This window comes from Mustela putorius, unplaced genomic scaffold (assembly GCF_011764305.1).
Source record: "Mustela putorius furo isolate JIRA1106 unplaced genomic scaffold, ASM1176430v1.1 tig00003875_pilon_pilon_pilon, whole genome shotgun sequence".
NCBI lineage: Eukaryota > Metazoa > Chordata > Mammalia > Carnivora > Mustelidae > Mustela > Mustela putorius.
The window spans coordinates 6,814,972-6,835,581 of record NW_025422026.1 but is presented as its reverse complement, the minus strand read 5'-3'; the positions used below and the strand labels follow the sequence as shown (position 1 = coordinate 6,835,581).

Here is a 20,610-nt window from a genome sequence, read left to right as displayed (position 1 = left end):
AGGGAGGGACACGTTCTGTACCGCCCAATACAGCCGCCGCTACAAAACGTCGCTTCGGAGCCCTTGGAAGGTGGCTGGTGTGCCTGAGGGACTGTGTTCTTAAATTCTATTTAGATTTAAATTGTTAAAAATAAAATAGCCACGCGTGGTTCCTGGCTACTGGCTCCTCTAGTGGACAAAACAGACAAAATTAAAAAACCACTGAAGGAATGAGGAGACACCACTCCAGCAACGGTAATACTTGGAGATACGAACGTTCTCTGAGAAATGCGCCGACGAAACCACAGGGAGTGGCGAGCGGTCATAAGACCCTTCACCCTGTTTGCCTTTATTTCCTGTTTTGAACCCCCCAAAGTTGGACTGTTTTCACTGTTTGATAACAGACATTCTACTATGTACAGGACTGATGTCATCCACTGTCCTCATGATTCATGTTTTCGGTGTTAAAAACCACTTTTGCCCTTTGGAACTCAGGGTCAATATTTGGATGATCCATTGGATGGAAGGCCAAGACGTAGTAAAGGGCTCTCAGCACACTCATCATCTACCGTCCCTTGACCCTGGGGTCCTCTCTGGCTACGGCCACACCTGTCCTTCCCTCCCAGCCAGTGCCTGCCCCCGGAGAAGCTCGTATTTACCTAGAGTCTTCTCCTTCGCCCTCTCCAATGCACTGGCTTCTGTCCCAAGGACTGTGCTGGAAGAGCTCCAGCCAACTCTCTCAATGACCTTCAAATGGTCAAGTCCAATGGATTGATTGATCCTCAGGGCTCATCCCCCGTGACTCCTGGGAAGTATCTGACAATGCTGGCCACCCCTTCCCGGAACTCTATTTTTTTAAGGACATGGGCCTCTCCTGATTCTTTTTTAAGGACACGAGCCTCTCCTGATTCTTTCCACCCTGCTACTTACTTCTCCTACCTACTTCTCTGCTACCTACTTCTCTGCCCACCCCTTCAAGAGGGTGTTTCCTTCAGCTCGTCCTCCTCAGCCACGCCCACTTCTCGCTCTGCCTCGTCTCCCTGCGCCATTTTACTTATGTCTATAACTTCAATTGTCCCTTTAGGTGATGACTCACTAGCCTCTCTCTTAAATTCTAAACCTGTCCGACGGGATTCTCCTCGGGCACGTCAAACCCAGCAGGTCCCCAAATTCCGCAGAGCGTCGTCATTCCTTTTTACATTTCTTGTGTATTTAAGATTTTATTTATTTATTTGACAGAGAGTGAGAGATCACAAGTAGGCAGAGAGGCAGGCAGAGAGAGAGAGGAGGAAGCAGGCTCCCCGCTGAGCAGAGCGCCCGATGCGGGGCTTGATCCCAGGACCCCAGGATCATGACCCAAGCTGAAGGCAGAGGCTTTAACCCACTGAGCCACCCAGGTGCCCCCCCCCCCCGTTTTTTTAAGATTTTATTTATTTGAGAGAGGGAGAGAGAGAGAGCATGAGTAGAGAGGAGGAGCTGGGCGGGGGGAGGGCAAGCAGGCTCCCCACTGAGCAGGGAGCCCAATGCGGGGCTCGAACCCAGGACTCTGAGATCATGACTAGAGCCAAAGGCAGACCCTTAATCAACGAGCCACCAGGTGCCCCTCTCCAGAAGCTTTGAATCTTGTGTGGCTTAATCCAAGGCTGCAGGAATCCGGCTCCCCGACTCCAGCAGCAGCAACAACAGTACCACCCTGACCAACCAGAAGTCCTCACAGCCTAGACTCTTGGCACCTCTTAGTTCCTGTTCTTTTCCAGACCTAATTCATGAGCCTTTTCCTTTTCTTTCTTTTTTTTTCTTTCGGGTCTGTAAGTTACTGGATATGCTTCAGATGAGTCCCTTTCTGTTAAAATTAGCCCAAATCTATTTCTGTTACTTATAACTGGGAAGATGCCTCCCAAAGCCAGGCTCATTAATAAGGCAGTGAGCGGCCTCCAGCGTCCCCTGCATTCCCTTCTGTCACGATCCCCCTGAACGAGTCACTCCAGCCTGGAAAGTAACACACCGTACCCTGAACACACCACAGCTAGAAAAGTCCTCCTCTTCCTCCCCTGTGAGTCTCAACTTACGCCACTTCCTCCATGAAGCCTCCCCTGCTGCCCCCAGGCACTCCGCCTACTGGGGAGGGCATGGTACTCCCCCATCACATTTTACTGAAACTGCCGCCTTTCACATTTAACCCTCCAAAGTAGGACTAAGCAAAGCCTGGCACACAGCAGTACTGTGCTCAGTCAATGCCCCTCTAAGCCTGGCTATTCCCCCAAATGGAGATAATGATACCAAGTTTCTTTCTTTCCTCTTCTAAGATTTTACTCATTTACTTGAGAGAGAGAGAGCACAAGCGGGGCGGTGGGGTAGAGGCAGAGGGGGAGAGAGAGAAGCAGACTCCCTGCTGAGCAAGGAGTCCAACATGGGACTCGATCCCTGGACCCTGAGACAATGACCTGAGCCTAAGGCAGACACGTAAACGACTGAGCCGCCCAGGTGCCCCGACGCCGAGGTTCTTACTTAAAACCTGCAGAAAACAACTCTTAAGTCCAGATGCTAGAAGGACAAGGGGCTTGGAGAATCACCAGGGAGGGGCCTGGCTTGGCTTGGCTTGGGCTGCGACCAGGAAGGACAGCCAGGGCACAGCCAAAGGCAAGCCTGTCCAGGCTCTGTGACATTGGTCTCGCTGGACGCTACCGCAGGTCCCAGCAGAGGCAACTCTGATCTGATCCCGTATCTGTGCGCCACCTGCTGCTTTGGTGTGTGCCCAGTCCTACCTGTGGGGGCGAATCAAACATGTAGCTGGCTTTTTCAGCTTCTGACTGAGAGTGAGGCCCCATCTCCCACCCAGACTCAGTGGGGACATCCTCAAATCTGGGGGGGCAGTTCAGGTGCTCAAGGCTTGCCCTCAGTGAAGATGTCTTTCACAGAAAGCCAGAGGGTTGTAAGGGGGATTCAATGAGAAAATGCATCACCGAATGATTCTCAAATATTTCCCCTAAGCAGAAGGGATGGAAGAGATCTCGGTCGGGAAGTCCCACCCGGAGCCTCGGGCTGCGTGCCTGTGTTACATTCATTCTACCAGCACTTGCCGTGGGGAGCACATCACTGAACAGAAGAGGCAAAACCCCTACTTGGTGAATATATATTCTAGTGTCTGTCTTTGAAACCTCATGTCTTGCTTGAAAGTGAAGGCAGACTTATGCCTTCTGTTTTGTAATGGGCCCATAATAATATACCCATACCATACAGGGCTTGTTTCAATCCAGAAGTAATGGCTTCCTACAAATTTGTGGCCAGCCTGCTATTTGCTTGAAGATACAGAAAACCAGGTCTTTATGGGCCTGTGTTTGGACAAGTTCTGGCTGATACCAAGAACAAAGCTTAAACCAAGTTTGTGGGGTGGGGGAGGAAAGGGAAGCTGGGGAGTCGGGCCGTGTGGGAGTGGGGCAGAGGCTGAGAGATGCCGGAGGGATCTGGGGCCTCGCCAGCCTCTGCCAGGGTCCAGGAACCACCCGGAAGCCCCTCTCTCTGCCTGAGGCTCCAGAAAGAACCACACACTCTTTCTTGTAAGGGGTTCCCATAAAGAACAGTCCCATCTTTGGCAATGAGAGTGCCCTTGTGGGCCAGCGGTTCGGGGCTGATGGGCAGCTGGCCCCTGGATGAGTGTGGACTTGGACCCCTGCGGTCATCAGGCGTCCCGGGGGGATGGTGAGCTGTGGGCACTAGTGGGCAGCCGGGAGCCTGAGGGGTAGGCAGGCCACAACAAGGACAAGGGGAGTGACCTCCCTTGGCAGCAATGCTAAGAAGGTAGCGGTGGCCCTAAGGTTTGTCAGGGCCAGATGTAGGGTGGGAAGGAGGCCCAGAGGGACCTGCCCACCCCATGAGCAGCCCGGCTGCCCAGATGGGTGGTTTTGGAGGGCTTTGTGGCCTCAGGAAATTCTCAGTCCTTCCCAGGCAAACCACCGCAGGAACCGATGAAAAACAGATGGTGGTTGGCATGGGGTGAGGGGGTTGGGGTTGAACTGACTTTTCCCTCCCCCCCACCCCCCGGGTCAGGAGCAGACCCAGGAAAGACCATCTGGGGTGAACCTCACCAGCCCAGCTTGGTTCCAGGAGAGACCCTCAGATCAGCGCTCCCACGTTTGGTCAGCTAAAACAGGGGCCCCGCGGACGCAGTGCTGCGGCAGGGCATGTGGACAAGACAGAGACAGGAGGTAACACACAGGACGCCCACTGCATGCCAGGCACTGCTCGGGGCAGTGTTCCTCCCTGCAGTCCTCTGGGCGGTATGGTGTCTGGGTGCATGCATTGTCCCCCTTCTCACAGGCACAGAGAGGTTAAGTAATTGGCCCAAGGTCACAGAGCGAGTAAGTGGGCAGAGCTGGGATTTGAACCCAGGCAGCTGGGTTCAGGATCTTAAACCGTGACTGACATTGGCCTTGCACTTTATGCTCAAGAAGGAGAGGGCGGCTAATGTTTTTTTCAGCACTAACTATCTGACTCGGTGATGTGTTCATTTAAATTTCAGTTCACTCATTTAAATTTCAGGGATATTGCTAGTGTCATCCCCATTTTATAGGTGATGAAGCTGAGGCTCAGAGGGTACATCACGGAACTCGCTCAAGGTCATATAGTTACTCCCTGACAGATTCTGGATCTGAATACCAGTCCGTCCCACTACAAAGCTCGGCACATAATAGCACCTCAATAAACGCTGAGCCGCTCCCCTCTGCTGAGTCTAGGAGTCTGCCCTGCACTCATGTCTGTCCCGGTCTCGCTGCCGTGCCCCACCCCGGGGTCCTGCCGGCGTCCCCATCTCAGCCAGACCACTTCCTGCTGGTGAGCCAGCGAGAAAAAGCCAGAATGAACGCAGACCTCAGACAGGGGCCGATGGGGGCCCCCGCTGTCCCCTCTCAGCGCAGGGACCCTCCTCCTTGCAGGGACCTTCGGACAGGACCCAGGACCCAGGCACAGACAAGGGCCGCACGCATCAGCAGCCGGCGGCCGGCCCCCGGGGCAGGCAGCCAGGTGCCCACAGCCGCAGGAGAGAAGGGCCCCTCTTCTCTACACTCAAAGGTGGATTGAGGAAGCCTGGCTCCGTGATTTTTCCAAGAAACTTGTCCAGAGCCAGAGAATGGGAACATCTGTGCCCTGAGCTCTGTTCTGGATGAGACTCAGGCCACAGTCTGGGGCTGGCGTCAGCTGGAGACAGCCCTGCGTGGAGGAGGTTCTGGCTTGCTGGCCAGCGGGTGGGGCCAGTCTGGCTGGCCGGCTGAGGAGGGCGGCCGCTGGCCTCCACCCCAGGAGACAGGGAGCCCGGGCCAGGCAGGCGAGCGAGGACAGGGCGGGAGGCTGGGGCGTCGGGGGCCTTCTCCACTGACTGTGTAAAAGGGCTGGGGAGGCCGTGGCATTCCAGCAGGTGGACCTGGGGCCACGGGCCCTCCTGCCCAGGCCTCCAGCCCCAAGGCCCCTCCCTTTCAAGACAGGCTGTCGTGGGCACCTCTTAGCTCTCCCCTCCGCCTGCCTTCTGGCCGGCTGAGTCTTCCTCTAAGTCTTGTTTTCCCATTTGGCATATTTTTTTAAAAATGTAAATTATATTTTCTTGAAAATGTAATATATTTACATGGTTCAAAGTCAAGATGCTATAAAAAAGACCTTCCCCGACTTCTAGTAGAGTCACCCCCTGATAACCTGTCAGAAATGGAAAATATCATATAATGAAAATGCATTTGATACACGGAGCTACTGAACATTGCAGCTTAGCCTCGCCCACCTTCCATGGCTCAGAGCACTGAGGTTATTAGCCTGCAGTGAGGCGAAGTCATCGAACACAAAGTTTACTTTATAATAAAGTGCTGACCCCCTCATGCAATTTATGGAGCAGTGCCCTGAGAGTGAGGACAGCTGGCCCGTGAGGGCGCAGAACGGCTCTCAGCCTATCGGCGGTGCACCCCTGTGCTTGTGAGCCTGGCTGGGAGCGGCAGCACTGGGATAGAGGATCGTACCCTTGCTTTTTTTTTTTTTTTAAGATTTTATTTATTTGACAGACAGAGGTTACAAGTAGGCAGAGAGGCACGCAGAGAGAGAGAGAGGGGAAGGGAAACAGGCTCCCTCCTGAGCAGAGAGCCTGATGCGGAACTCGATCCCAGGATCCTGGGATCACAACCTGAGCCAAAGGCAGAGGTCTTAACCCACTGAGCCACCCAGGCGCCCCTTCTTACCCTTACTTTAAGAATGTCTCTTCTCCAGGGCGCCTGCGGGACTCAGTTAAGTGTCTGACTCTTGATTTTTGGTTCAGGTTATGAGATCGAGCCCCACCTTGGGTTCCATGCTCAGCAGGGGATCTGTTTGAGACTCTTCCTCTCCCACCACCTCTTTCCCACTCTCTCTCGGAAATAAATCTCAAAAAAAAAAAAAAAAAGAGTATCACTTCTACCTGTGGCCGCATCCCTTCTCCTCCTCCCCTGGCTCTCCAACACCAGGTGACAGGTGACATTAGATCCACCTGTGTCCTGGGGCTTTTTAAAATGCAAATCAAACATATGCAGATCTACTGCTTTCCTCCCCTTTAATTACGTTAAAAACAACATGCTCTACATGATTCTGTATCTTCCTGTTTTTACTTGATATATCCTGGAGATCTGGCCTTATCATTACTTTGGACTGTGTCCTCCTTTTCCTGGCTGTATAGTATTCCATCCCGTGGCTGTTCTAGAGCTTACTAACCAGTTGCCTAAAGAACACGGGGGTTGTTTCCAGTCTTTCCAACCTCATTTTCAAATGAGATCTTGGGTGGAAGTTTGATTCATGCCAGGCTGTGCTGGGTAGAGGCAGGGTAGGTGAGACTAACACCCCACTAACAAATTCTACCACCCCTGTCAGGTCTCAGGAGAACCTCACCAGGATCTCATCACTCGAGGGAACCATGTAAAAACCCCAGCTTTTAAATCCCAATCTTATTTTATAAAAATATTTTTATTCATTTGAGAGAGAGGGAGTGAGATCACAAGCAGGGTGGAGGGGCAGAGGGGGAAGCAGGCTCCCCACTGAGCAGAGAGTCCAAAGCAGGGCTCGACCCCAGGATCCTGGGATCATGACCTGAGCTGAAGGCAGAGGCTTAACCAACCAGGTTAAGCAGCTGCCTCCAATCTGCTTATTTTGTAAGTGAGAAACATTGTCAGCCTCACGACAAGGCTGATCCACGGTCACGAGTTACCCTGTGGCAGATCTGGAAACAGAAACCAGGTCTCTGGGGTTCTCTTCTCCACACTAGTCCTGTTTCATCCCAGGGGTAACGGACCAGGGCTCTGGGGCCACGTGACTGGAGTCAGAGGCAGATGTTACCGTGGCCTGCCTCTCTCTTACCCTCGGTTTCCACAGTCTCTCCCGCTGCTTGGGGTCAGCCCTGCACACCCCCAGCAGAAGGGGCTCTGGGTGCACTAGAGGAAAGATGAGCCACCCAAACAGGGGGAGGGAATCGGGCCGCTGAGCCGGACCCTTAAATGGAAAGTCAGGAGGGAGCAGGAACAAGGGATTCTGGGAGACCTCCAACTTCTGAGGCAATCTGTGTCTTTGAAAAGAACCACTGGAGAGTTTGACTACTGCTAAGTGATTGAGAAAATGTGTTTCATGAAAGAGAAATATATTTACCGCCCAGCAAACGTTGAGGGGAGGGAGGGTCTGTGGAACCAGGAACCAGGAAAGATTTAACCAGTAAACAGGAGCTTAGAAGGCCAAGAGCAAAACAAGCAGAGAGGGTGGACGGAAGCGGAGGGAGGCCAGCTCACGCCTGCAAGGCTGCGTCTCCAGTGGGATGGGCACAGCCGGGAACACAGGGAAGAGGCAGGGTTTGGAGGGGACCAGGGTCTCTGGTGGCAACGTGCCCCATCCTAGAGAGGAGGAAAACCAGCCAGCACAGGTTTGCGGCCCAGTCCCAGCCCCGAGGATGCTGCCACCACCCTTGTCCTAAGCAGGGCGGGGCCGTGGAAACAGATCAGCCTGGGAGCCAGGAAATCCCGGGGCTTTGACTCCACCACACACTGGGGGACTCCAGGCAAGCCACGCCACCTCCCCGGGGCCAGCGGTATCTTTTCTATGACCAGCGGCTAGGACAGAACGGGACGCCTTTTAAACTTTCTTTTGAGCTCCAAAGTGAGGGGACCGGACTTTGTCTTGGTGTTGTGACAAATGGCCCTTAATTGTCACCAGCTGGGGAGGGAGGCAGAGCCATGAGCCAAGCACAAGCCCTTGGACAGGGAGCACCTCCTTGAGCCCAGTCCTCCGCAGGGCTCTTGCTGAACCCAGGGACAGCCCGAGAGGGAATTCCTCATCATCCTGAGAAGCCAGACCCAGGCTTGCATGCGGTGTGGTTCAGGAAAATAGAAGAATGTGAGATCGCTTGCACCCAGACTCGCGGAATGAAGGGTGTCCTAAAAGGCCCATACAATCTTGCTTAAGATTTTCCCACCATGAGGCGCCTGGGTGGCTCAGTCCGTTAGCATCTGCCATCGGCCCAGGTCATGATCCCAGGGTCCTGGGATCGAGTTCCTCTTCTGGCTCTTTGCTCAGTGGGGAGTCTGCTTCTCCCTCTCCCTCTGCCTGTCCACCCTGCTCGTGCTCTCTCTCATGCTCTCTCTCTCTCTCAAATAAAGAAATAAAAATCTTTAGAAACAAGTAAATAAAAAAGATCTGCCCACCATGGGGGCACTTCCCGTAAGCCCCCCCTGTTCACCCAGCCGGCCCCCGTGTGAAGAACGCATGCCTCATCCCGGTACAGAGATGTGGGGCAGCGGGTGGTCCATCCCTGGCCCCCCACCCATGGCTCTGCTGGCCAGGTCCCTCTGTCCCCAGTGACTTGAAGGATGCTGTGCCCTGAGGCTTTGTGGCTGGGAGTTTGAGAGGAAAAGGTTGGTGGTTCTTTCCTGGCTACTGGCTGCTATATAGGGCCTTGGTCTCACTGCACGTGCACACAGGCGCACGCACATACACACACACACACACACGCAGTACATGCTCACAAGCACACACCTTTATCTTGTTTATCTATTTAGAGAGAGAGAGGTAGGGGAGGGGCAGACGGAGAGAGGGAATTTCAAGCTGACCCCCCTGCTGAGCGCAGAGCCCCACAAGGAGGCTGGATCTTCCGACCCTGAGATCCTGACCTGATGGAAAATCAAGAGTTGGACGCCCAAGTGACAGCCACCCAGGTGCCCGAGGCAGACACCTTGAAAGCGAGGCTGCAGCCCGGGGACAGGATGCCAGGTGTGGGCTGGTAGGGCAGGTGCGACTGGCCAGGTAGGGGGCAGGGGCTCTTGGAGATGCTGCTGTGGGTGAGGACAGACATGCCCAATACCTGTGGGGCAGCTTCTCAGCTGGAGGCCAATTTGGGGCCATCAGGATCCGTGGATTTTGAATCAAGGTATACTGGGTGAATGGCACAGACATTCCAGAACTATTCTCTCCACTCATTGTCCTTGGCCGTGTTGAGAGACTTGTTTTATCCTGAACCTCACAGCAGGGTCCTTTGGGGCTTAAAGCCATGAACATGTTTTAGCTCTTTATGCCGTGTGCCCCTGTCCATGGAGACACGGGGTGGCCCGGTCCTGACCTGAACAGACGTGGGGTGATGTGTAGTCTCTCTTTATTTCACTTCGTGTGGATGTTCCGAAGTTCAGCTAAAGAAACACTAAGGTGTTTGATTACAAAGTGCTTTCAGACCCGTCCCGGTGTTAACATAACAGAGAGTATGTGCGCCATACTCCCCATGTGGACCCGAAACGTTCTCATTTCTGAAATGCACCTGACCTCAAGGGGGTTTGCAAAAGGGACCGTGGATTGCACGGACGAAGGCTCGGGGAATTGAAGTGCGTTCCCTGACAGCACATGGCTAGCAAGTGGGAACGCCAGATAACAAGGTCAGAGCTGTGGCCCTGAACCCGTCACTCTATAGCCCAGCATTTCGGCAGGCCCGGTGCATGGGAGGCCAGAACGGAATTCGGAGGGTGTGGGGACCCAGGAAATGCTGCAGAGCCCATGGTCTCCAGCCCATGGCCTCCTTCCATGGCAACCCAAAGAGACATGTGTCTGGGCCTTTCCTCCCTACAGCCAACAGCAGGAAAACCTGCCATCTGGGGTGACACAGCCCCACCCGGAGGAGGGCAGGCTTGAAGGTGAGCGGGGACAGGCCCAGAGTAAGAGCAGCATGGTGGTGACAAGATGCCGTGGGAAGTAGTCGCTGTTTGGAATCTCCCCCCAATTTTGCCTGAAGCCCCCAATTTTTCTCCTCTGAGAAGGGAGACAAAAAGCCAGCACTACCCTAAGGGGGAGTGTCATGGAGGAAACACAATAAAAGACTGTAATGCTTGATGTTAAGTTTCAAAGCTGTCATCCTGGGGTTAGTCTGGAAAGGGCTAGGAGCGATGTTTACTGGGGTGAGGATTTCTGGTCCAGGAGACCAATTAGAAGCTTCTAGTCTGGGGAGAAGGAGGGGGTTGAACATGAACAATGGGGTAGTGCCTGGAGGCTGATGTGGGAGGTTTTCCGGAGCATCCCAGGGAGGGGGGTGCATGGAGGGACCATAGCCCCCCGACCTTTGAGGCCAGAATCCAAAAGAGGACACCTTTGGGACTCCCAGAGTTGGTAGCCCCGAGGATGGAACCAGGATGTGGCTGGGAGGGGCAGCCAAGTGGAGATGGCTGGGTAGATCCTGGGGTCTCAGTGGCCCCCAGACAGCCCAGCAGATGTCTTATCATCTGGGAGGGTTGGTGCAGGCATACATGCATATTGTCCTCATGACACAGGAACGTGGCCGGCTTTCCCAGTGCTGTGAGTGGGCCTGGAGCAAAACCGGCAGAGGGAGAAGCACGGGCCTGACGGGTTTCCATGTCATGCCAGGGGACTCCATGGCATTGCTCAGGACACTTGCCCGACAGAGTCCACCAACCCGGGGTGCAGCTAGGCCTCCCACAGGGGCCTCTTCCAAGAGGTGGGGGGACAGGAGTGTCTCCCCCAGCCCTGCTTCCTCCCCAGGAAGAGCTGCCCCGTTCCAAAGGAACTATTTGCTGAGAGGCGCCTGCCGGGCTTCAGGGCCAGCTCTCCCAGCCAGCAGCCAGCCTCTAGCCATGCGGGGCTCTGTCATTTTTGCTAATAATAAACCCTGGGGAAAAGCTGCGGCTGGAAAGAGAAACAGCAAACCCTGAGAATCTGCCTGGGCTTCCCAGAGTTCCTTCAGCCCCCAGTTGCTCGTGGAGGCCTGGAGATACTTGGCGTTCTAGTGGGCTGGGGTGCAGGGAGATGGGGGGGGGTCATCCTGTCTGTCCTCCAGTCTCTCCCTACCAACCTGCTTGAACTCACCCTATGACTTCCAGCTGAGGCTTAAAGACAACTCTGGATCCATTTAATAATGCCCCAGAGGGAGGACTTGGAGGAGGGGCATGGGATTTCCAGCTGTGTGACTCTGGGCAAGATGTGTGCCTCCTCTGGGCTTTAAATCTCCCAACCGTAAAGCAAGAGTACACCCAAGTTTCCAGAGCAGACCCTCGCCCATGAGTCGGTAAATGGTGCCCCCATCCAAACACATCCTGGGTTTGGCTAAGCCGTGCCTGCCCAGCTGCTGTGCCTGTCAGATCTGGAAGAAGTGAGCCTGGGACATAATGCCCGGGGTGGGGAACAGAAGATGTGCAGGGAGGTTGTGTGTGGGGGGGTGAGGTGGACACTCAGTTGCGGGCTGGGTCTGCTGCAGGTCAGGGGGTGCAAACCTGTGGGTGCTGGAGGTGGCCCCAGATGGCTCTGGTTCTCCTCTGCTGTGTTCTCCAGAAGAGACGACGTAGAATTGGCTTCCTTCAGTGTTTGGTAGCGGCTCAGTGTTTCAATTTCACATGCAAAGTCTGATTTCCAACTTTGTCTGCAGCAGCATCGGGAGATCTGGGAACACGGGGTCTGCGTTCCCTTAGGACGGCGGCTGGCTGGAGAGGAGCAGCTTCTCCGTGCCTGTCCCTTATGTTGCTTGTAATTCTTCATCTTGGCTTGCTTTTTCTATTTTTTTCCTTCTTTACGTACATCATTTGACATAAAACAGGACTAGGATCCTATCGCATATGGTCCGTTTCTCCCCCGGCGGGTTCGCCTTCCCACCTGCTCACAGGAGCGCCCCCCCCATCCATGGAACCCCCACGCCGCCCACCTGCCACACAGCCTTCCACCTGTTCCCCACACTCTAAAGTCGTATTTTGACAAACGTGTCCGTACAGAGGCACATGCTTGTAGAGGATATCTGTAGATTTTTACCCCCATTTCATAAATATAAGGTTATGTTACGGAGGCATTTCTGCATCGAGCTCTTCAACCGTCCCCCGAAAGGTGCAGCCTGTCTCCCCAAGTTGGCCTCGGTCCCCCTTTCCTAATTTCATTCGCTTGGTGGCTCCTGTAGGCATCTCCGCGGACTCCCATTCTCTGGATCAGTGGGCCTCACATACTGGGGACCACGGGTTAGGAAGAGGTTGCCCTGGATCTAGCTGACCGCCGCTAGAGCAGGCATCCGCACGCTTTCCTCTAAACTTTAAAAAATACGATGAAGACTAGACTTTTCATTTCAGGGTATTTATCTCAGCTTCTTAGAGCAACTGCCACAAATTACCATAAGCGTGGTGGCTTAAGGCAACCAGAATGTATTCTCTTGCAGTTCTGGGCACTACAGGTCCCAATCAAGGAGGCGAGAGGGCTCTCCCTGCAGGTGGCAGGGGGTCCTGCCTTGCCCCCTTTTAGCTCCTGGCAGCCCTGGGCTTACGGCCACTGACCCCCAAACTCCACCGCCATCTGGGCGTCCAGATTTCTTCTTCCTGCCCCTGTCGGATTTACAGCCCAGCCTCCATCCAGGGTGATTTCCATCTCGAGATCCTTAAGTCATGACCTCTGCAGAGGCCCACGTTCCTGATAAGGTCACTTTCTGAGGTTCAGAATCTGAGGTATGAATTTGAGGGGAGACACCCTTCAACTCACAATGATTCTCTTCCAAATCTTCCTTTTTTTTTTTTTTTTTTTTTAATAGTATCTTTGCTCAATGTGTTAACCCACATGCCTATTTGTTTGTTGTCTCTTTCAGGTTGGTGTAGTTTGTTGGTGTTCTCGTGGCCCCAGGCCACGAGACTGGTACTCACGGTGAATCAGATCTTACCATCTTAACATTCTTTAAACTCTGTTTTGGCAGGACTCCTTTTGCCTCTGAGAACCCCTGGCTGCCTGGGGTTTGGGGAACACTTGCCCCGAATAACTGGACCTGCTCCCCGCTGCAGAAGCGCCCCCCACCCCGACCAGCCACTTGACTGGTGGGCACTAATTTTGATTAATTTCTAAGTCTTCGAGTGTCTGCCCCTCAGAGATCACATATCTCTGGGCCTCAATCCACCAGAAGAGCAGATTTGACATTTTCATTTCTCCTGTGGACACTTTTTAAAAAAATGATCCAAAACTCACATGGAGGCCAATGTGCACCTTGCAGCCCATGGGCATGGATTTCCCTCGTCTCCCCCTGCTCTGTGGCTGCAGACCCCGCAGTCCTGGCTTTATGGCAGTGTCTTGGCTCTAACTCCTTCCCCTGTGCTATCCCAAAGCCTCATTTCCTGACCCTAATAGATGAAAAGGTTGACCTCCAGAGTGCCATGCTCTAGCCCCCTTTCCACTTTCCCACACCCATCCTCCCCCCAAGCAGCAGAAACACCAATCCTGCCATTTAAGAGTCATGAAATCCTGTAGTAAAGGATTTAATCCTGAAACTCCTGCCCCCTCTTCTTTGCCTTATTAACTCTAACTTTCCCATTCAGACTCATCTCCCAATCACCTCCTCCAGGAAGCCTTCTTAGATTTCACCAGCTCCATCTGCTGATGCTACCAGACTGACCCTTCTGAGCCTTTGCCCTACTGTGAAGCAACATGGTGTTGGCAGCACCCTGCAGATCCTGGGTCCTACAGGTAGGTGTTAAGGTGAGACAGGCTGGCGACAGGGATGTGTGGCAGGAGCTGCAGAAGGGTGGGAAGCGGCAGCCCCAGGCTCTGATGGTCCTGAGCCCCAGGGAAGAAGTCGGATTGCCACTGTCAGCACTGACGGCTTGGGGACGTGTTCTAAGGAGGGACAGCTCAATCAGATGCCCACTTGGAAAGTGTCACCCCAGCTGCTCGGAATAAAACAGAATGGAGGCCAGCCAAGAAGCTGGGTGGCCCGTTTGGAGGCCCCCAAATTCTCCAGCCCAGGTGAGTGATGACGGCTCTCGAGAAAAGGCCGTGCAGGGGCGGAGGGTGGGGGCAGGTTTATGAAATGTTTAGGGAGCAAACATCCAACAGGTCTTGATGATGTGGTGCGGCCAAGAGTGCCAGATGTCTGATGCTGCCTGGGGCAGCCGTGGCCTCCCCTCTTTCCCCAGCTCGCTTACCCACCTTGGACCCCCTCCTGGTCGCTCCCCCTACCCCGCCCCTGGGGCACTGATACACCGGGGGCCGTTGAGTAGGTCGTCTGAAAGGGTTTCAGAGGGGCGGAGCGGGCTCCTGCCTTCCACAGGCTCCCCGAGGAGCGTCCCAAAGAAACGTATTCATCCTTCCCCTACCTGGGCCTGGATACTTGGCTTGTGTGTGTTTGAGGATGGTTTGAATTTTTTCAAAAAATTAAAATTCTCGCCCAGGCGAGCCAGTTCCAGTGAATGACCACACAGTAAAACGTGACAAGGGTCCCTTTCAGAGGCCCCGACAGTGCCGAGCTGGCCTGGCGGCCAGAAGCAACTCCTGATGAATCAGCTTATGTGAGAAGGTCAGTGACTCAAAGCCTCAGGGAGTCGGGCTGAACGGTGACCCGAGCCTTTATTATGGAACATGGAAGGGGAGCCTGTGTTGTCTCAGAGGACAAGACCCCCACGATGACTGATTGATTGATTGATTTGTTTTTTTTTTAGTAATACAATCAGGTTATTCTTTGTGATTTGCGTCCACGTAAAAACTTACTTTTACATTATTATGATAATATATTATTTTTCTCTTTTTAAATATTTATAATCACTTTCCACATGACTATGATAAGGTTCATAATTCCTTTTTTACTGAGGTATAACTGACAAGTAAAAAGCTGTAAATGTAGAACATACAGGATTCAAACGGGATAAATACACACCGTGAAACCATGACCACCATCAAGGCCATGTGCATATACTCCGATTCCAAAAGTTTCCTCCTACCCCTTTTATTATAATTATTATTACTCTGTGTGTGTGGGGGGGGGCAAGAATACTTTCCCTAATCCCACGACTGCTGATTTCAAGTTGTTCATTCAACCAAAATCTATGGGGTCTGTGCTGTGCCAGGGACTGCTGGAGCCCACGAAACCCAGTGGTGAATGCCGACGCCAGACCCGTGTTCTCGCAGAGCACCCCTCGAGTGAGGGGACTCAGACAATAAATCCACGAACTTGTTAAATACTTGAACGAGGTAACTTTGAGCAGGAACGACCACAATAAAGAAGACAAAACAGGGTCCTAGGATGCAGCGTGAAGGGCAGACGGTACTTTTAGAAGAAACTTCTACGCAAGTGATGTGTCATTTGAGAACTGGAGGACAGGAAAGGGGTGATCATGTCCCAGACAGAGGCAAATGCTGTGCCAAGGCCTCGAGGTGGGAACAAAGTGGCTATTGTGAGATTGAGTACATGGGGCTTGTAGGATCTGGGGGGTTAAGAGTGTGCATGGAGGGCGCCTGGGTGGCTCAGTGGGTCCCGGGATCGAGTCCCGCATCGGGCTCTCTGCTTGGCAGGGAGCCTGCTTCCTCCTCTCTCTCTCTCTCTGCTGCCTCTCTGCCTGCTTGTGATCTCTCTCTGTCAAATAAATAAATAAGATCTTTAAGAAAAAAAAAAAGAGTGTGCATGGATCATTGAGCACTCCAGATGGAAGGTCACAGGAAATGCGCGAGCCGACGGACGTGGGGCTGGATGGCCCACCGGCGAAAGTGGTGAGCACAACCCTATGAGCCAACAATTCCGCTCCTCAGTGTTCTCTCAACCGAAGGGGAAGCCTGTTCTACAAGATGTAGGAAGGAATGTCCATAGCAGCTTTTTCATAGAGATCAAAGCTGGCAACAGCCATTACATTGATCAACAGGAAAGTAGCTCAACAAGGGTGATCATTCAGGCAGAGAATGTTAGCAATACAAGGAAATGAAACACACACACACACACACACACACAATGCATCTCAAACATCTATGCTTGGTAAAGGCAGGCAGACACAGAAAAATGTAGACTGTAGGATCCCAGAACAGGCTAGACTAATCTAAGGTGGGGAAAAAAAAAAAAATCAGAAGTGTGGTCGCCTCTTGGGGTGGGAGGCATGGTTCGACTCAGAAAGGGCATGAGGAAACTTTGGGGGATGATATGGCTGCAAATTTTCATAGGTTTGCAACACGCAGGTTTTCACATTTCCCAAAGCTCACTGACTGGTACTCTCAAGACTTGTGCATATCGTTGTAGAGAAATTTTACCTCAAAGAATAGAAAAGAACCATAAATACTGAACTCTGGAATGCTGAAATATTTAGGGTTGGAGTGAAGTGCATCGATATTTTAAGTACATAAAAGGTGTCATTGAGTGTTTGCCTTCGGGTCATGGTCCCAGGGTCCCGGGATCGAGCCCCGCATCGGGCTCCCTGCTCAGCGTGAAGCCTGCCTCTCCCTCTCCCACTCCCCCTGCTTGTGTTCCCTCTCTTGCTGTTGTGTCTGTCAAATAAATAAATTTAAAAAAAAAATAAAAAGGTAGGTGTTGGAGGGATTTTGTAGGTTACCTGAAGAATTTAGGCAGTGATGATGACTGTCTCTGCATCATTCTTTCAAATTAGAAAATTTTCACTCCTCATTTTAACCCTCAATACACATTTTGAACAAAAAACGTATATATTTAAGTTGGATGGAAGACAATGAGAGTCACAGGATTCAACGGGTCTCTCAACTGTTTCTGTGTTTTGTTTTAACAAAGTCCTTTGTATGGAAACCAGTCTCCCGAAAGTAGAGGGATGGACAGAGATTTTTGCAAAGTCTCGTCACGCTCAGGATATTTATTTAACTTCCATCTAAAGCAAGATAAATGACGAAGCTTTAAAATATTCATCGTCAGTTCTTCTTCAACAGCCAGTTTCAATAATTATCCTGAAAAATTACAGGTACATTTAAATAATCTTCCAATGAAAAAATGGATTCTGGACCCATGAATTTTTTATGCATGGATTTTTGTTGTTGGAAAATACATTCCGGTCAAATTCAAAATTCCATCCCATTCCAATTTATTCAAAATTCAAAATGTTTCATCATCCTGTAAACTGATAACTTTTTACAAATGCGCAGCATCGAGATACGCATGCACTACCTTGTTGGTAAGAGTTTCAAGTTACGGAACACATTTTTTTAAGGTTTTATTTTTAAGTCATTTCTACAGCCAATGTGGGGCTCAAACTTAACAATCCCAAGGTCAAGAGTTGCATGCTTTGCTGACTGAGCCAGCCAGGTACCCCCAATTATGGAACACATTATAACGATCGGCAGAAAATCTATTTTTTCCAAATTTCTTTCTTTTTTAAAGATTTTATTTATCTATTGGACAGACAGAGATCACAAGTAGGCAGAGAAGCAGACAGGGAGAGAGAGGAGGAAGCAGGCTCCCTGTTGAGCAGAGAGCCCGTTGCGGGACTCGATCCTGGGACCCTGGGATCAGGACCTGAGCTGAAGGCAGAGGTTTAACCCACTGAGCCTCCCAGGCGCCCCTATTTTTTCCAAATTTCTAATTCTTTATTTTTGTCCTTTGATCTTATTTGATATCAGGAAGCATGGCAATACGGAAACGTAGTGTCCACTGACGGGTGAATGGATAGAGAAATTTACACACACACCTGTATACATACACGCACAGGGATATCGTTCAGCTCCCCAAAGAAGGACCCTGCCATTCGCAACCCCAGGGATGACCTTGGAGGACATTAAGCTACAAGAAATAAGCCAGACACAGAAAGAAAAAAAAAACCCGCATGATCTCACTTATATGTGAAATCTAACAAAATCAAGTTCATAGAAGCAGAAAGGAGAACGAACCAACAGTGGTTACCAGGGGCCGGTGATGGGAACAGTCGGGAGATGCTGGTCAAACATGAAAACATTGCAGTTTTGCAGGGTGCTTAAGTCCAGAGGTCTGACGTACAGCATGGTGACCGCAGTTAAGACCAGAATGAACCCTGAAAAATCATGAAGAGAGTAGATTTCAGGGGCTCTCAGCACACAGACACACAAGTAACTGGGAGGGAATGATATGCTAAGTAGCTTGATCATAGCGATCAGGTCATTGTGTAACTGTATAGCAAATGAGCATGTTTACCCCTTAAATACATAGAATTTTTTATTTTATAAGAAAGCAGCAAGTACGAAGGCTGGAACCACGAGTCGGTGCCCAGTCACAGGGGGTCTTAACTGTCCCATGAGAAGCTTGGGCTTTTCACCTTTTCTGAAAATGTCTAAGATTTTTGAGAAGGGTAACGCTGTGATTTAAAAAGTAAAGTTTCTGGAAGATTCATCCGACCTATGTGCGCAGCACGGCTGATTTGGTAAAAATGATATAACATGAAAAAAATTTTAATAAGAAAGCATGGCATAACCTTTTCCTGGCAGGGAAGTACCCAGGTCATCAAAAGTAACTGAGGATAGTGAATAAATACGGAAATCTGGTTGTCCAATTGACATATTTGTGAAAAGTTAGGACAAACTTACGTTGCAGAAATTCCAAGAGTTTGTTCCGTAGTTTGAATATTTCCACAGGACCTTCCCTTTCATGACCATTTTCCTTTGTACGGGACAAGAGTTCTTAGCAGCTAGCTCCCTTACTAGTCCGTGATAAAGACAGTGATTTTCAACTTGCCGTGTTAGCTTTCCATAGTTCACTTCTTCTCTCTTCATCAAGCCTTCTGTTTAGTTCACTTCTTCTCTCTTCATCAAGCCTTCTGTTCAGTTTTGCTTTTTTTTTTTTTTCTGGCAAGGCATTCTTGATGAAGGGAATCAGTGCACAGATTCACATTCTGGCCCAGGCTCCTTAATCTGAGTAATTACTTTTCCTATCATCACGGCGGAGCCACCAAACACGCTCCCACGCAAAGCTAAACTCCAAGCCACATTTGCTGACTCTGATCATTCTCTTGGACCTTTCGACAATGTCAAGTTGCTATAAAAGTTTCTAAATGCCTACTCTCCCTCTCTGTACTAACCTCACTGTGCACCAGGAACAGCAGGAACCCACTCGTATCCCCCTGCCCCCATGGAGCCCTCTCTGGGAAATGCTGGGTGACCCAGGATGGGGTGTAAAGGGGGGGGGACTGTAAGGTCCCTCAGCCCAGGGGAAGCTCTGATTCTGTAGTCCAGGAAGGAGACAGTCTGGGCAGACTAAATGCTCAGCTAGGCTACCAAATATTTCTGAACCCACTTATCCTGACCCTAAGGGAAGTCATTGATCCAGATGGCCAAACCAGAGAGAATCTCACACCCGTGCTCCCCGACTTACTCTGGTTCAGCAACACTGGGAAACGCTGATCCCTTGGGAGTTTCGAGAAGACCCCTTGGAAGCTCCTACCCTTTTGTTCTCAAAATGTCTTTCCAGAAATATGCACACACATGGCCCAAAATACTGCATTTCAGTTCCAAGCCCTTTACAGATCTCTTATAATCCACCCTATGACTTTCAAGCAATCCTATGAAGCTTGCCTTGGAGGAATAAGTCAGCAGGCCCTTGCACTACCTTCCCCTCAGCTGTGGGTAAACCAAGGCTTGGGTTCACAATCAGGACTCCCCCTTGTGGTGCCCCCCCAAGTGCCAGAGATCTTCAAGTAGGCAGGAGAGCCCTCAGGAGGCATGGCAAGGAGTCTAGATCCTACCAGTGATGTCTCCCATTCATTATCATGGTCCTACCCTCCTTGTGTGTCTCAGGGAGTTTGGGGAGCCTCATGGTACGATCCTCCAGAAGGTAACTATGGAAACCTATGGGGAAGGTGGACGGCGGTTTTATTCCTCCGTATGTGGATTAAAATACTTCCCAGGGAGTTAAGTGTGGTCTGTTGTGTGGATCTTGAGGAAATGAGGGGTTCCCTTCTGAACTGGGGCTCCACTGGGGGCCGCTTGTCACAACAGGCGGTGGAAACAAAGGGCAGGGAAAACTGGGCACTGTTGGGGGCAGAGCGGGGGGAGGGGGGAGAGAGAGAGATCAAGGCACAGAATTTGGCAGGGACAGGCCATCTGCAGCCTGTGTACTACAGTAAGAGCGGCAGTGAGAAGTCACTGTTGAGTTGTAAGCAGAACAGCACCGTTCACTTACCCAGAAGCCTTCGGGATTGTCCCCCAGTATAAGAAAATAACAGATACCCAGGGAGGGCTGTTCCAAAAAGTGAGAGGGGGACCCTGAGCTCCAACACTGAACACTTGTCTGCTGCAACCGGGCTGTGTATGGAGCTGCTGTCCCTAGGGACAACTTGAGAAACAAGAGTGACCCATTTCAACTTTACAGCGACATCTCTGGGGGGAGACGAGTGTGTTCTGAGGGAGATTAAGCTTCTGTATGCCTGTGTGTATGTGTGTGTGTGTGTGCGTGTG

The 20,610-nt window shown here is 51.4% G+C and overlaps 1 protein-coding gene across 1 annotated transcript in view; it reads right to left on the bottom strand.

The window, feature by feature from the left end:
* Positions 1-17,995: 17,995 nt before the first annotated feature.
* LOC123388109 overlaps positions 17,996-20,610 on the bottom strand; it is a 110,542-nt gene continuing 107,927 nt past the window's right edge. The window contains exon 5 of the mRNA XM_045067218.1: positions 17,996-18,215. Within this exon, the coding sequence (XP_044923153.1) occupies positions 18,125-18,215 (91 nt within the window). The 3' untranslated portion in view covers positions 17,996-18,124. The remainder of the gene's footprint in view (positions 18,216-20,610) is intronic.